Source organism: Pelophylax lessonae, assembly GCF_965119305.1.
Source record: "Pelophylax lessonae genome assembly, chromosome: 6".
Taxonomy (NCBI): Eukaryota; Metazoa; Chordata; class Amphibia; order Anura; family Ranidae; genus Pelophylax; species Pelophylax lessonae.
Genome location: NC_138773.1, coordinates 817,763 through 833,739, shown reverse-complemented (window position 1 = coordinate 833,739; position 15,977 = coordinate 817,763). Strand labels below are relative to the sequence as shown.

The 15,977-nt window shown below is 47.1% G+C and overlaps 1 protein-coding gene across 1 annotated transcript in view; it reads right to left on the bottom strand.

Annotated features, from left to right (window-relative positions):
- The window catches only part of STK36 (serine/threonine kinase 36), a 98,533-nt gene that overhangs the window by 28,940 nt on the left and 53,616 nt on the right, over positions 1-15,977 (bottom strand). The window contains 7 exon segments of the mRNA XM_082259940.1: positions 195-255; positions 335-429; positions 7,486-7,584; positions 9,048-9,140; positions 9,598-9,698; positions 9,803-9,935; positions 10,012-10,111. Of these exon segments, the coding sequence (XP_082116066.1) occupies positions 195-255; positions 335-429; positions 7,486-7,584; positions 9,048-9,140; positions 9,598-9,698; positions 9,803-9,935; positions 10,012-10,111 (682 nt within the window).

Genomic DNA, 15,977 nt, shown 5'->3' with positions numbered 1-15,977 from the left:
AGGGGGAGGAATGAAAGCACCTGTGTGGGAAGGCTCTGATGGAAGCGGCCCTCCAGGAGTTCTGAGCCTGGATGAATGAAAGGACAGCTTCCCCCGGGGCCTGAGCACACGCATCTCATACAGTCTGTCCATTCATCATTTATTGCACCCCACCAATCACATTGTTTCATGTCACCACCCCCCGGCACACTCACCACAAGAGACGGAACGCTGCATGTCAGAAGACGGGGGAGGGCGCCCCCTGCTGGTGACAACCTGTGACACAGACATTATTAGTACTGTGACCCCCCTCACCATCAAATGTGTGAATACAGAATACGCTGGGGGGACTCACGTGTCCGGGAGGGACTGGAGACGAAGAGCGAGGACTGACACCAGGAAGAGGGACAGTTCTGTCATGTGAATACGAGGGACATCCCAGAGAGGAACCTGAAATACAAATCCAGTGACACCATCTTCCCCACACCGCTCGATGACACCAGGGTATACTGCCATCTACAGGAGAAAGAGACAACAGGAGGCCGACCCCCTACACGCTATAACCCATCCCACCCAAGCCTAGAGGTGTAACAGGAACTAAAACAGAAGTTGTGACTGCAGGTGGCGCTATACGGTCACCAGGATGAGTCCGCTGCGCTCGCAACAAGGTGTTTGTGGGAAAAGCTGCTGCACTAAACCTCCACATAGTAATAAAACTGCCAGGAGGAGGAGTCTGGGGGAGGGGCACTCACTAGTACTATTGTTGTGGAAATTTTGGTTGTGGACATTTCATTTAGTTAGCTAGTCATAATGTCTCCCAGTGTCGAGTTTTACCGATAATCGCTATTTACAGTGATTATCGGTTTAACGGTCATTGCAGGAAAGATTTGTTGGTGAAAATCTTCCATTGGAGGAGATGGCACAATACTAGTAGCAGAGAGAGTCCATCGCACAGATCTATGTCTGCAGTTCGGGGCCCCGTACTGCGGAGATATGTTTGTGATATGGAAATTCTTATTTTACCAAGATTAATAGAGGGCATCTTTTAGTCACATTCGGATCCGTGTGACTGAAACACTGCTACTATTGTCTTATGCAGAGGAAGCCTCATCAACTGGAACAGTTAGAACGGTCACTGTCATATTTGGTTTATATATGAATCATGTATGATTGGACCCACTAATAAGTATGAGTACATGTTTATGGATTGACATGAATTAACAATGAGAAGCCATGTGCCCCTTGTGGCAGTTGAGCCCTTTTGTTCGCTCGTGTCCATTCATGGGCATGTACTCCACAGTTTCTATTGTGCTTTTTGAATGTATACGTGTCTGTGATGGGTGGTCTTGAAGCCACACCCTGTAACTCTCTTTTGTTCACTTGCTGTAAATAAACAAAGCCCTGCCCTGAGACACACAGAAGACACAGGAAGCTCACACACACAGACCCATTTCATCCATGCAGACACACAGAAACTCTTACCCACACACACACACACACATACATATCCGGAGAGAGACCTGGCAGATGGCATCGAAATGACCCAGAGTGTCTGTTCCTTTTTTTTGTCGCCGAGCGCTTGGTAAACCATTATGCAAAAGAGCGGTACAATTGTACTTTTCAGTACAAGCTATTAATGGAGCTTGGTGCGTAATAATCTTGAGTGCGCTGAAGCGGGATTCTATGCTCCAAGCCCAATTAATTTCCACGACAGTATGGTGAGCAAGGTAGCCCTAACAGTTCCTAGCTTCACAGCGGAAAACAGGAGGGAAGTGAGTCCAGTTTGCTACAACAAAGGCCGGCCATGTGGAAAGACACTTCATTTCAGTTTTTGAAAATTTGTTGTTTTAAACCAAGGCTTACTTTCTTTGTCCGCTGTGGAAGCTAGAAACAAAGCTTAGCAAAATAACCTTCTAATTTGCAGCGTGGAGGAAGCTCTTACTGGGCTAACTTTACCAAGACAAGCCAGATCCGCTGACACTGAACCTGTCACTGTCTCTGCACTTTAATCTCCGTTTTCTTCAGCTCACAGTGCAGACTTTGATACTGGTAACGCCCTCCCACCTCACACTGTCTCTATCTCTCAACAGCTGATCCCTCTCCTTCTAACTCTTTGGCAAACTAGAAGTTCTTTTAACAGGTCTGCTATGGATGTGGAAAGTCAGGGTACATCAGGCATAATTGTCCGACCAACCCGGCTGGTCCGTGGGGTAAGTGGCAATTTATTCCGGAGGATCCGGAAATTTCAAAGGTAGGTATGGTCAGAAACGACTATGACTTATCATAGGGCATTGGTAAACCGGTGTCAGCTCACATCCTAGAGGAATTAAAATAGCCCCTCCCTTGCCTCGCTGACACCGATGCAGCCAACACGGTCTTAAGATCTCAAGGTTCCCCTTCCAGGGATGACAACTCCCACTGTAGGTCTCACAGGCCAGACAGTGTCAGTGACTGAACCTCTCTATTGCAGACTAGGCCAGCTTTGCATGGAGAAGCTTGTTTTTTTTTTAGGTCATTGCATTTCTCTAGGTACCCAACATCTAACCACTCGGAGAATACAGACATTGAAGGACCCCCAAAGTCCTCGTAACCTTAAACGATGCACTATTTTGGAACCCTGCGTCTCTTCTTCCTGTTAAGGATGAAGAGAAGGGGGGAGAAGGCCGTGCAGAAAAATGGTAATTTTCAAAACTTTAAATACAATAAATAGTGTTGCGCAAGAGTAAAAATCTGCCTAGTTGCTATTTCAATGATATTGGTGACCAATCCAGATTGTACTGTGTATGGTGTGCTGTCCAAAAATGTAAAATAAAATAAACCTGTGTGATATAAATTATTTCGTGAAAAGTCAATGTTTTGATGCGATTCCAATGCTGAATATGTAAATAAATGTGTAACCCACTTCAATAATCATACAGTGTTACCAAATATAAAGTGCTGTGTGCTGATACCGTTGTGTTTAAAAAATCCTTGCAATCAATATTTGCTATGTTCTCTCATGCAAACTGAAACCAATATATATAAAAGATTCTAATATATATATATATATAAATAGTCCATAAAGTGCTTATAGGTGTTATAATCTGTGAGTCCTTAAAGTGGAGTTCCACCCTATTTTTATACTTACCTCCATCTTCTCGCTCCGGGTCACCTGAAAAAGAAATGGATAATCGCATATTTTTTTTTTTTTTACTTACCTCGTAGCGAAGAAAATATACTTACCTTACTTCCTTCTTCCTCCTTCCTCGGCCGCGGCCCGTCGTCACTTCCTGGCTCTGCAATGATTCCTGGGAGCTGAACGTCATAGCTCCCAGGAATCATTGCGCCTGCACCGGCCCCGACGTCAGTTCCGGGTCGCGCGCGTCATCCCCTTCTAAACAGCTTCTGGGCATGCCCAGAAGCTGTGGAGGGGTGACGCGCGCGACCCGGAAGTGACGTCGGGGCCGGCGCAGAGCATCGTGGGACCACAGAAGGCGGAAGAAGACGCCGAAGAGGACGCGCTGGCTTCAAGCTGCCCACATCGGAGATGGCAGCGCTGGACAAGACGTTTGCAAGGTAAGTATTTCGTCTTGCAGGTAAGTGCAACCCGGGACAGATCAGAGGCTAGCCATTGTGGAATGCACTAGCCCTGACTGTCCCGGGGGTATTAAAAAAAAAAAAAAAAAATCCAGGGTGGAACTCCGCTTTAATATAAAGAAAAAGTGCCAGGTGCTTGTGGAATAATCAGCTGCAGGTGCTCAATCCACCAAGTCTGTGGACATGTGGGTGTGTTCCCAACCGATATATCACCAAACTCCATGCACCCCCTCGTGATTGGGTGCTCACCTTAAGACCGATATAGATATGCCTCTAATCGTGTACAATATTAACTCCTCTGGGGCACTTCTCCTCCCTTCCACTGAGATACCGAAAGATCGCTGGCAGTATCCTCCTACATGTAACTCCAACACTCCATAGGGGACGATACCATGTGAAAGAGAGAGCTCCAGATAGTGCTTATAACGTTTTATACTTTTTATTAAATGCCAAGTGAAAAGTTGTACTCTCACATTTCCAGGTGCATGTATGAATCGCTTTAACCGTTCCTGGATGCCTTTCAGATAAATAGGGAGCCGCCTCGGCTTGCGACCGTCCTCCTTGGTCTGCCCGACAGCCTCACCTACGCTGGGTGCAACACTCCATCCGTCCTAGCCCCTCCCCTACGCGTGACGACACAGGGACCCCTGAGGAAGACACAAGGTCCCCCTTTACCCAGATCCCTTTTTCTAATGATTGCCCACTCGGCTCATTACCCCGAGCACCAGCCAAAGATGGTTATGTGTGCATAGGTGGAGGAGCATTGGATTAGCCCTGGCTTTACTACCGCAGCTGAAGACGGTAACGGTACCAAGAAGGCACCCACCCAAACCGGAATATCCCTTTTAGCGCATTCAGATAGACTATATCACTTTGCCGGGAAACGAGCGTGTCTTGGTCTGTCCGGATGTTTTCTGGGTGGCCAGAGGCTTGGCCCGTTCACCATGCCATTGCCACTGCCACCACAAAAAAGATCCTGGCTGAGATAGTTTGTCGCAAGGGGGCTGCCTGGAACGATCGAGTCAGATCGCGGATCACACTTCACTGGTCAGATCTTTGCAGAGGTATGTATGGCGCTTCAGGGATTAGCGGTAAGGTTGAACGGCTGAATAGAAAGTCACGGCTCGAATGTTTTTTTCATTGCTCTTTACCCCAACAGGTATGCCCCATGGGTTATCACCCTACAAAGTTTTGTTTGGGAGTCAACCAGAGCCTGGATTGTACTTTCCTCAGCAGCTGTCATTTTTACATTCTTAGCTGACGGGGTGGGTGCAGTCCTGGCAAAGGGAGCTCCAAAAGGTCCATCATAGGGTTCGGGAGTCTCTCCCGGACCCTGACACGATAACCGGTGTACATTCTGTCCAACCAGGTGACTGAGTCATTGTGAGGAAATGTCAAGGGACGGGATTGGAGCGGAGGTGTTCTGAGGTATTACCAGGTTCAGCTGACAACGCCGACTTCCTTGAGGCTCTGGATCCACTGCAAAAAGCTGCTCAACTCCATCCAAGAATGATAATGAGGAGTATCGTTTTTATTTACATATTTAGCTTGGTGTGTTTTAGCAAGGGTAATGCATTTTCAGCTGGCCAAGATGGCAAACAGGTCTAATGGCTGGGTGTGCTCCAAACCCCCACCTAGCTATTACACCCCAGCAATGGCAGACGTTCGTATCATCATGAAGACAACCAAGAGACACTTGTGCACAGAATTTAATGACACATTCCTGGAGGGTAACATCAGTTTCAGTTTTAATGTTAGCTCTGGCTCCTGTTCTTTTCTGGTCAATAAAATTTGGGTATCGGGACAATCAGGTAGTCCACAGATGGGCTTTAACTTTAGTTTTCCCACTGGAACTAGATTTGCAGGATCTACAACCTGTGGGACAGGTATAGCAGTCATCTCACCAATGAAACTCCGGGTGTTTTTCCAAGGGGGGTTTCTGTGAATTCATAGGGGAAGACTGCTGTTCCGGTATAGCAAACACCAGTGATAAGGTCCAAGCCCATATGGATAAGGTAACTTCATTACAAGGCAGAGCCAGAGCTATAGCTAGCGAGGGTTGGAATCCTTTTAATGCTTTGGGAGGTTCTGGGGATTTTTTTGTTCTCCATTGGATCTTGGTTGAAGAAAATAGAAGTATATATACTTATGTTGTTGTTTCTATTCCTCCTATATGATCCTGTTGTCTGGTCGACCGAGTCACCAAAGCCCGAGCAGATGACCTCGTCCTGATTGCTGAGACGAGACGCCCCAAGATTCCGCCCCTGCATCCGACGCCAAGGACTCCAGCCCGACCGCTGGTCAACGCATCCCATCATCTCATGCCCTCCCTCTGAAGTCATCTCCCGAAGAACGGAACCCAAGTGTCGTTTCCTTTCGATGGATTGTTTTTACCCGTTATCTTTTTCTTTTTTATAAACTTTTTGAAATGGATTGTTTTATCGTGAGAAGAACTGTTCTGTTTATTTGGAAGAAGAAGAAGATTCATCAAGGGACACATGGGAGCATATGTCAAAGAGGAGGGGCTGTTGTGGAAATTTTGGTGGTGGACATTTTCTTTAGTTAAATAGTCATAATGTCTCCCAGTGTCGGTTTTACTGATAATCGCTGTTCACAGTGATTATCGGATTAACTGTCATTGCAGGAAAGACTTGTTGGTGAAAACCTTCCATCGGAGGAGATGGCACAATACTAGTAGCAAAGAGAGTCCATCGCACAAATCTATGTCTGCAGTTCGGGGCCCCGTACTGCGGAGATATGTTTGTGATATGGAAATTCTTATTTTACCAAGATTAATAGAGGGCATCTTTTAGTCACATTCGGATCCGTGTGATTGAAACACTGCTACTATTGTCTTATGCAGATGAAGCCTCGTCAACTGGAACAGTTAGAATGGTCACTGTCATATTTGGTTTATATATGAATCTTGTATGATTGGACCCACTAATAAGTATGAGTACATGTTTATGGATTGACATGAATGAACAATGAAAAGCCATGTGCCCCTTGTGGTAGTTGAGCCCTTTTGTTCGCTCGTGTCCATTCATGGGCATGTACTCCACCGCTTCTATTGTGCTTTTTGAATGTATACGTGTCTGAAGCCACTCCCTGTAACTCCCTTTTGTTCACTTGCTGTAAATAAACCAAGCCCTGCCCTGAGACACACAGAAGACACAGGAAGCTCACACACACACACACACACACACACACACACACATACACACATACACACATACACACACATACATACATACATATCCGGAGAGAGACCTGGCAGATGGCATCGAAATGACCCAGCGTGTCTGTTCCCTTTTTTGTCGCCGAGCGCTTGGTAAACCGTTATGCAAAAGAGCGGTACAATTGTACTTTTCAGTACAAGCTATTAATGGAGCTTGGTGCGTAATAATCTTGAGTGCGCTGAAGCGGGTTTCTATGCTCCAAGCCCTATTAATTTCCACAACACGATACTGTGTCAGAAAAGTCCCAGGACTGGACGGGGTGGGGAATGTGAATGGCAGTTCAGGCAGGAAAGTGCCCAGCTGTCCAATGTGCAGAGGTGTAACAATAAAAGGGAGGACCCCTACCATTCATTTTTGAGGATTGTTCGATGCTCTATACTTTACAGCACTTTTGTTGCTTTTCTATTGTCGAAAGATTAATAAAAAAGATTGAAAAGGAAAAGGGAGGACCCCTCCCAGGTGTGAGGTGGGAGGGGTTATAGCCACTAGGGGGCAGCACTTTATATGCCTTCTCTTCATTTCTCCTGCAGATGGCAGCATAACCCAAGCTGTGTCCCCAAAGAAACAATAGAGAACATTCAGTAAAGAAAGTAATATGTGAAGTAGAAATACATCAGCAAATAGGAAGAAAAAGCCATAAAAGGTGAAATAAACGTCAGCCTTCTATTGGCTCCGCCATAGAATGACTTACCTCTCCCTCCAAGCAGGACATCACAAACTGTATGGCAGGACCGTCATCTAACAGCCACTGGCAGGCCCCCACGCTGACATGGCAACAAGCATACAGAACCTGCAAGGGGGAACCAAATATCAGAAGACACTCCCCGGAGGAGAGAGGGCGGAGAGATAGAGGGAACAAATCTGACCAGACACTCCCAGGAGGAGAGATAGAGGGAACAAATTTGACCAGATACTCCCAGTAGGAGGCAGACACAGAGGGAGGAGAGATAGAGGGAACAAATCTAACCAGACACTCTCAGGAGGAGGCAGACACAGAGGGAGGAGAGATAGAGGGAACAAATCTGACCAGACACTCCCAGGAGGAGGCAGGAGAGATAGAGGGAACAAATCTAACCAGACACTCCCCGGAGGAGGCAGACACAGAGGGAGGAGAGATAGAGGGAACAAATCTGACCAGACACTCCCCGGAGGAGGCAGACACAGAGGAAGGAGAGATAGAGGGAACAAATCTGACCAGACACTCCCAGGAGGAGGCAGGAGAGATAGAGGGAACAAATCTAACCAGACACTCCCCGGAGGAGGCAGACACAGAGGGAGGAGAGATAGAGGGAACAAATCTGACCAGACACTCCCCGGAGGAGGCAGACACAGAGGGAGGAGAGATAGAGGGAACAAATCTCAGCAGACAATCTCAGGAGGAGGCAGAGAAGGCGGAGAGATAGAGGAAACAAATCTGACCAGATACACCCAGGAGGAGGCAGAGAGGGAGGAGAGATAGAGGAAAAAAAATCTGACCAGACACTCCCCGGAGGAGGCAGACACAGAGGGAGGAGAGATAGAGGGAACAAATCTGACCAGACACTCCCCGGAGGAGGCAGACACAGAGGAAGGAGAGATAGAGGGAACAAATCTGACCAGACACTCCCCGGAGGAGGCAGACACAGAGGGAGGAGAGATAGAGGGAACAAATCTGACCAGACACTCCCTGGAGGAGGCAGACACAGAGGGAGGAGAGATAGAGGGAACAAATCTAACCAGACACTCCCCGGAGGAGGCAGACACAGAGGGAGGAGAGATAGAGGGAACAAATCTGACCAGACACTCCCCGGAGGAGGCAGAGAAGGCGGAGAGATAGAGGAAACAAATCTGACCAGATACACCCAGGAGGAGGCAGAGAGGGAGGAGAGATAGAGGAAAAAAAATCTGACCAGACACTCCCAGGAGGAGGCAGAGGGGACAGAGAGGGAACACATCTCCAGGAGGAGGCAGACAGAGGGCAGGGAGATAGAGGGGAAAAATATCAGCAGACACTCCCCGGAGGAGGCAGAGAGGGCGGAGAGATAGAGGGGACACATATCAGCAGACACTCCCAGGAGGAGGCAGAGAGGGCGGAGAGATAGAGGGGACACATATCAGCAGACACTCCCAGGAGGAGGCAGAGAGGGAGTAGAGATAGAGGAAAAAAAAATCTGACCAGACACTCCCAGGAGGAGGGGACAGAGAGGGAACACATCTTTGCAGACATTACTAGAAAAGAGTGAAGAGTAAGAGTAACAAAAATGCAAATATTACCTTCAGCTGGCTGAGCGTGAGCTGAGAGTCAGATAATGAGCAGAAGAGAGTGCCGGAGCCTGACATCAACCTATCCGAGATATACACACAGACCTGCAATGAAAGACAAGAGGGATCACAGAGGACACATACTTCCAGAGCCTGTACTCACCATGGTCTACACTTCCAGAGACTGTACTCACCATGGTCTACACTTCCAGAGACTGTACTCACCATGGTCTACACTTCCAGAGCCTGTACTCACCATGGTCTACACTTCCAGAGCCTGTACTCACCATGGTCTACACTTCCAGAGCCTGTACTCACCATGGTCTACACTTCCAGAGCCTGTACTCACCATGGTCTACACTTCCAGAGCCTGTACTCACCATGGTCTACACTTCCAGAGCCTGTACTCACCATGGTCTACACTTCCAGAGACTGTTCTCACCATGGTCTACACTTCCAGAGCGTGTTCTCACCATGGTCTACACTTCTAATACTGTCTAAAACCTCTAAAGAGGAAGGAGAGGACAGACTTTTTCTAATGGTGGGGGGGTGGGGGGCAGACCTTTTCCTTAAGCAGTCGGTTTGGAGTGGACACGGGGACATCACATACAGCTGCAAGGACATGGAAGTAGAGACTCAGCCAACGTCCATCACCAGAGGTCTCTGAAAGAAAGGACAGAGATATCAGAGGCTGGGCTGTGTTAGGACAGATTGTAGAACGATGATACAAAGCACAGAGTAGAAGGACAGAGACGGTGAAGACTTACCTTGCCTCAGGCGCTGTGTCCGCTCAATGATGGCGTCCAATACATCTTTATAATCAGACAGAAGGCTGCCGAAGAGCTGAGCGCAGTCTGCTGGAGCCCCATAGCTGGCACTGCCACAGAGGGACACCAAACACTAGAAGGTGGAGACAAACATTAGGGGAACCCTCAGATGGACACACATGGAGTACAGCACTGAAAACACCGCTTACCTCCAAACTCCGCTCCACCAACACATCCTCATCACTGGGAGGAAAGGAAAATATCATCCGCAGGACTTCCAGGAAGTCCCCTGAACAGTTCTGTAGAGTTCTGCACAATAATTCCAGATATGAGACACAATACAAGAGACACAATACAAGAGACACAATACAAGAGACACAATACAAGAGACACAATACAAGAGACACAATACAAGAGACACAATACACTTCCAGATACAGTTGTGGTGAAAAGTTTGGTGAAATTTTGGCATTGATTTTGAAGATATGACTTATCCTGACTGATCTTTTATTTTGGGATAGTGATAATTTGAAGCCAATTATTATCACAGAGTAGTTTGGCTCCTTTTTGAACCCTAATAATACCAGAAATCCCCCAATTTCCTCCGATGAAGAGTCCCCCTCCCCCTCGGAATGTTTGGCCTTGGTGCAGACACACAAAGGTAACACACATAGGAGGTCATTTCCCACATCTGTGTTGTCTGTGTATAAATAGTTAATGAGTTATCTATCATGTAGATGCACAGAGCAGGCTGGATACTGAGCCACAGGGAGCAGAAAAGAACTGTCAAAAGACCTGCGTAACAAGATAATGGAACTTTATAAAGATGGAAAAGGATACAAAGCCTTGAATATGCCAGTCAGTACTGTTCAATCAATTTATAAGTGGAAAATTCGGGGATCTCTGGATATCAAGCCAAGGTCAGGTGGACCAAAAAAGATTGCAGCCACAACTGCCAGAAGAATTGTCCGGGAAACAAAGAAAAACCCCACAGGTACCCTTAGGAGAAATAAAGGCTGCTCTGGAAAAAGAGGGTGTGGTTGTTTCAAGGAGCACAATTCGACAATACTGGAACAAAAATGAGCTGCATGGGGGAGTTGCCAGAAATAAGCCTTTTTCTGCACCAATGCCACAAAAAAGCCAGGTTACAATATGGCCGACAACACCTTGACACGCCTCCCAGCTTCTGGCACTCTAATCTGGAGTGACAAGACCAGAATAGAGCTTTATGGTCACAACCGTCAGCGCTATGTTTGGAGAGGAAGAATACCATCCCCACTGTCAATCAGGGTGGTGGCTAACTGATGCTTTGGGGGGGGGGGCTTGTGAGCTTTAAGGGGCACACGGGGGGGGGATTTTCATTCTTCTGCAGGAAAGCTGCACATGGGACACTCTTGAACTTTCCAGCAGGACAATGACCCCAAGCACAAGGCCAAGCTGACCCTCCAGCAGGACAATGACCCAAAGCACGCGGCCAAGCTGACCCTAGAGGCAGGAAAATGACCCAAAGCACGTGGCCTAGCAGACCCTCCAGCAGGGTGACCCAAAGCACAAGGCCAAGCTGACCCTGCAGCAGAACAATGACCCAAAGCACAAGGCCAAGCTGACCCTCCAGCAGAACAATGACCCAAAGCACAAGGCCAAGCTGACCATCCAGCAGAACAATGACCCAAAGCACAAGGCCAAGCTGACATCCAGCAGGACAATGACCTGAAACACATGGCCAAGCAGACCCTCCAGCAGGACAATGACCCAAAGCACAAGGCCAAGCAGACCCCCAGCATGACAATGACCCAAAGCACAAGGCCAAGCAGACCCCCAGCATGACAATGACCCAAAGCACAAGGCCAAGCAGACCCTCCAGCAGGACAAGGACACCAAAGCACAAGGCCAAGCAGACTCTCCAGCAGGACAATGACCCAAAGCACAAGGCCAAGCAGACCCTCCTGCAGGACAATGACCTGAAACACATGGCCAAGCAGACCCTCCAGCAGGACAATGACCCAAAGCACAAGGCCAAGCTGACCCTCCTGCAGGACAATGACCTGAAACACATGGCCAAGCAGACCCTCCAGCAGGACAATGACCCAAAGCACAAGGCCAAGCAGACCCTCCAGCATGACAATGACACAAAGCACAAGGCCAAGCAGACCCTCCAGCATGACAATGACCCAAAGCACAAGGCCAAGCTGACCATCCAGCAGCACAATGACCTGAAACACATGGCCAAGCAGACCCTCCAGCAGGACAATGACCCCAAGCACAAGGCCAAGCTGACCCTCCAACAGGACAATGACCCTAAGCCCAAGGCCAAGCTGACCCTCCAGCAGGACATGACCTGAAACACATGGCCAAGCAGACCCTCCAGCAGGACAATGACCCCAAGCACAAGGCCAAGCTGACCCTCCAACAGGACAATGACCCTAAGCCCAAGGCCAAGCTGACCCTCCAGCAGGACATGACCTGAAACACATGGCAAGCTGACCCTCCAGCAGGACAATGACCCCAAGCACACAGCCAAGTAGACCTTCAAGTGGTTACAACAGAAAAAGGTGAGAGTTTTGTAGTAGCCATCTCCTGACCTTCATATCATCAAGCCACTCTGCAGAGGAGGGATCTCATACAAGACCACCAAAGTTTGGCATGACCTGGAGGCATTGTGTCAATACCAATGGGCAGCTCTACCACCTGCAAATATTCCTCATAGACAACTATTACAGAAGACTAACCGCTGTCATTGGTGCCAAAGGGAGCAATACACAAGATTAAGAACTAACCACCAGTTACAGAATAGGAATCCGATAAGAAATAAAAGAAATGGGTTTTGCTGCTTATATCACAGAATATTACCAATTCTCCAAGGGGGGGGTGCACACTGTAACAGAACCGCAACCCCACAATGTGCTGGTGGGCTTCCATCAGATTACCGTTTCCTTCAGTCTTGAATATAGATGTCATATTCTAGCCGCTCCCATACAAAACTAGCTGGAAATAGCTTGTATAAGATCTGGAACATTTATTGAACAAACTCACACCGAATAAATACCCCACCAGGTCAGGTGCCTGATTACATTATCATATGCAGACAAAATTGTGTACAGAAATATAATTAACACATCTAAGGAACAACCAACACAAACAGTATTCTACTTTCCCACTAGTAACTAATAGATTACAGTGATTTAATTAACTTGAGTTAATTAACTAACAGACTTGCTGTCACCGAGCTCATGAAGTACAATGCACATTATTATAAGTGTAAACACGTCACACCTTAACACACAGACAATAGCAGGAGACCACCAGTAACAGACGATGCCCCGACCATTTAGAAGTCACAGACTTCATGGCAATGGTCTACAACAGTCTATGAGGCAAAGATCATACAATATTCTATCATTCCGATACAGTGGAATTAATATATCCTAGATTTCTTGAGGGATATTGTGGATAAATATTACTGACCTATTTGAAGCAATCAAAACCATATTCTCAGTGTCCATTAAGTAGTTGTCCATCATTTTCTCCGTCACCCTGTGCCCCTAATAGACACAGGGTGACTTACACATAAGAGGGGCCTAGGGAGCTGAAGGAGCGATTTCTCAAACTCTCTAAGGTAAGCTGTGTTCCATGGGCCCCCAACCAAAGTGACTCCCATCACACACACTTCACCACAACTGTATGAGAGACAATATAATTCTAGATATGAGAAAATACCACAAAGATGGGTTGAAGGACAGCTTGGACCTCTGTATTGTTCAGCTTAGGACAAGTTCTCTTTACAGAGACAAGGCCTGTATGTCTCTCATGGTCAGGTATCGGGATTCATAGTCAGCGATGACCAGTTTAGGACAGGTTCTCTTTACAGAGACAAGGCCTGTATGGCTCTCATGGTCAGGTATCGGGATTCACAGTCAGCGATGACCAGTTTAGGACAAGTTCTCTTTACAGAGACAAGGCCTGTATGGCTCTCATGGTCAGGTATCGGGATTCATAGTCAGCGATGACCAGTTTAGGACAAGTTCTCTTTACAGAGACAAGGCCTGTATGGCTCTCATGGTCAGGTATCGGGATTCATAGTCAGCGATGACCAGTTTAGGACAAGTTCTCTTTACAGAGACAAGGCCTGTATGTCTCTCATGGTCAGGTATCGGGATTCATAGTCAGCATTGATCAGTTTAGGACAGGTTCTCTTTACAGAGACAAGGCCTGTATGGCTCTCATGGTCAGGTATCGGGATTCATAGTCAGCGATGACCAGTTTAGGACAAGTTCTCTTTACAGAGACAAGGCCTGTATGGCTCTCATGGTCAGGTATCGGGATTCATAGTCAGCGATGACCAGTTTAGGACAGGTTCTCTTTACAGAGACAAGGCCTGTATGTCTCTCATGGTCAGGTATCGGGATTTATAGCCAGCATTGACCAGTTTAGGACAGGTTCTCTTTACAGAGACAAGGCCTGTATGGCTCTCATGGTTGGGTATTGGAATGGACGGCTTGGAGCTCAGTAATGACCAGATTAGGACAGGTTCTTTTGTCTTGGAAATTATTGTACGCTTGATGCACAAATAACTGCGTTGCGCTAATAAGTGCACTTTTGGATATTAATATACGCCAAGCGCAATCCATCCCGTTGAGGTAATAAGCGCAGTTCTCAGCTCTGTGTATAAGGTAATGGAGCGCTCAGCAGTACCCAGTAATACAGACACACAGGCTGCTATCTCATTGGATGCTCCATAGAATGTCCTGGTTAAGGCATGGAGCTCTGTTTATTTATGGGACAACAAAAGGGGCAACAGCAGGAAGTGATGGATTTACATCAGCCAATAAGTAAGTTACTCACATATAATAAGCCAATGACACACTTGTATACATTCAAATATACAATAGAAAGGGGGCGTGTACGGCTTCCTGCCTAACACTACACAATGAAACCAGCGTGCAGAACTGTGAACGCTGCTCTGATCAAACTTGTGCATGTATTCCCACCACTACTACTGGTGTGACTCCCATTTAGCAAAGCTCAGAGGACAATTCCTAATAGGATTAGACTACTGTTCCCATAGACGTGAGGCTATCTGCAGGGAAAGAGCCATGCGGTTTCCACTATGGTGATCAGGCACAGTAGAAAGACATGAGCGTGTATCCCTTCATAAAGGCAGATAGATAACAAAACTGTAACGGAACCGCAACCCACGCTGTACTTGTGGGCTTCCGTCAGTATACGGCTTCCTCCCAGTCGTGAAGATATATATCAGATTTTCCCAGCCCTCCCATACAAAGTTAGCTGACAACTTAACTTGTATAAGTGTTGGAACCTTTCAGAATAAGAACTGTTTATTCAAAAACACAGGCACAAAGAGATATACACTGTGGGACAAACCCCCCCCCCCCCCAATCCACATACACATATACATTACATAATAGGTTGATCTTAAGGCAGACAGAAACAATAGAGCAATGGGATACAGGTACTTACCAATAACAAACCCCACCTCACTATCTAGCAAGGGTCTATGAGAGACTCTAACAATATTCTAGCAATCTGAAAAGCCAAATTGTTTATCTTCATATATTTCCCGAGTGATATTGTCCAGAAATATTATTGTCCCAAGTGAAAGAGGCCCTTCATTCTTTCAACACAAACCACACATATAGAACCCTGGGTAACTGGCTAAATGCGGTGTGGTTGTACAGCGAGTCTGATTAGTGCAGACCCAACTGGGGTTCCTGGCCACCCTGTGCCCCTAAAAGACACAGAGTGACTTACACATAAGAGGGGCCCGGGGAAGCTGGACAAGGAGTTTCCTGACCTCTCTAAAGTAATCTGGGTTCCACAAGCCCCCCAACCAAAGTGACTCCTGTCACAAAAACAATATTGACTTCACAGAGCAAACATATCCCCGCCAAGTAGCACACAGATCCGTGCATAGCACATGCAGTGTTCTCTGGCGGAGATGTCTACATAGAGTGAACGCGTCTACACATCTAAGGGAAGGTTTTCACTGTCAGTAGTGTTTCCTCAATGTCGGTTCCCCCGTACTCACTCTAATGAGAGTATTGCAAGCAAACCGACAACAGGGGCCATAATGAAATCTGAAAACACATCCTGAAAAATGTCCTCACTAATCCTAACAACATTTCACAACACTCTATACAGAGACAAGGCCTGTATG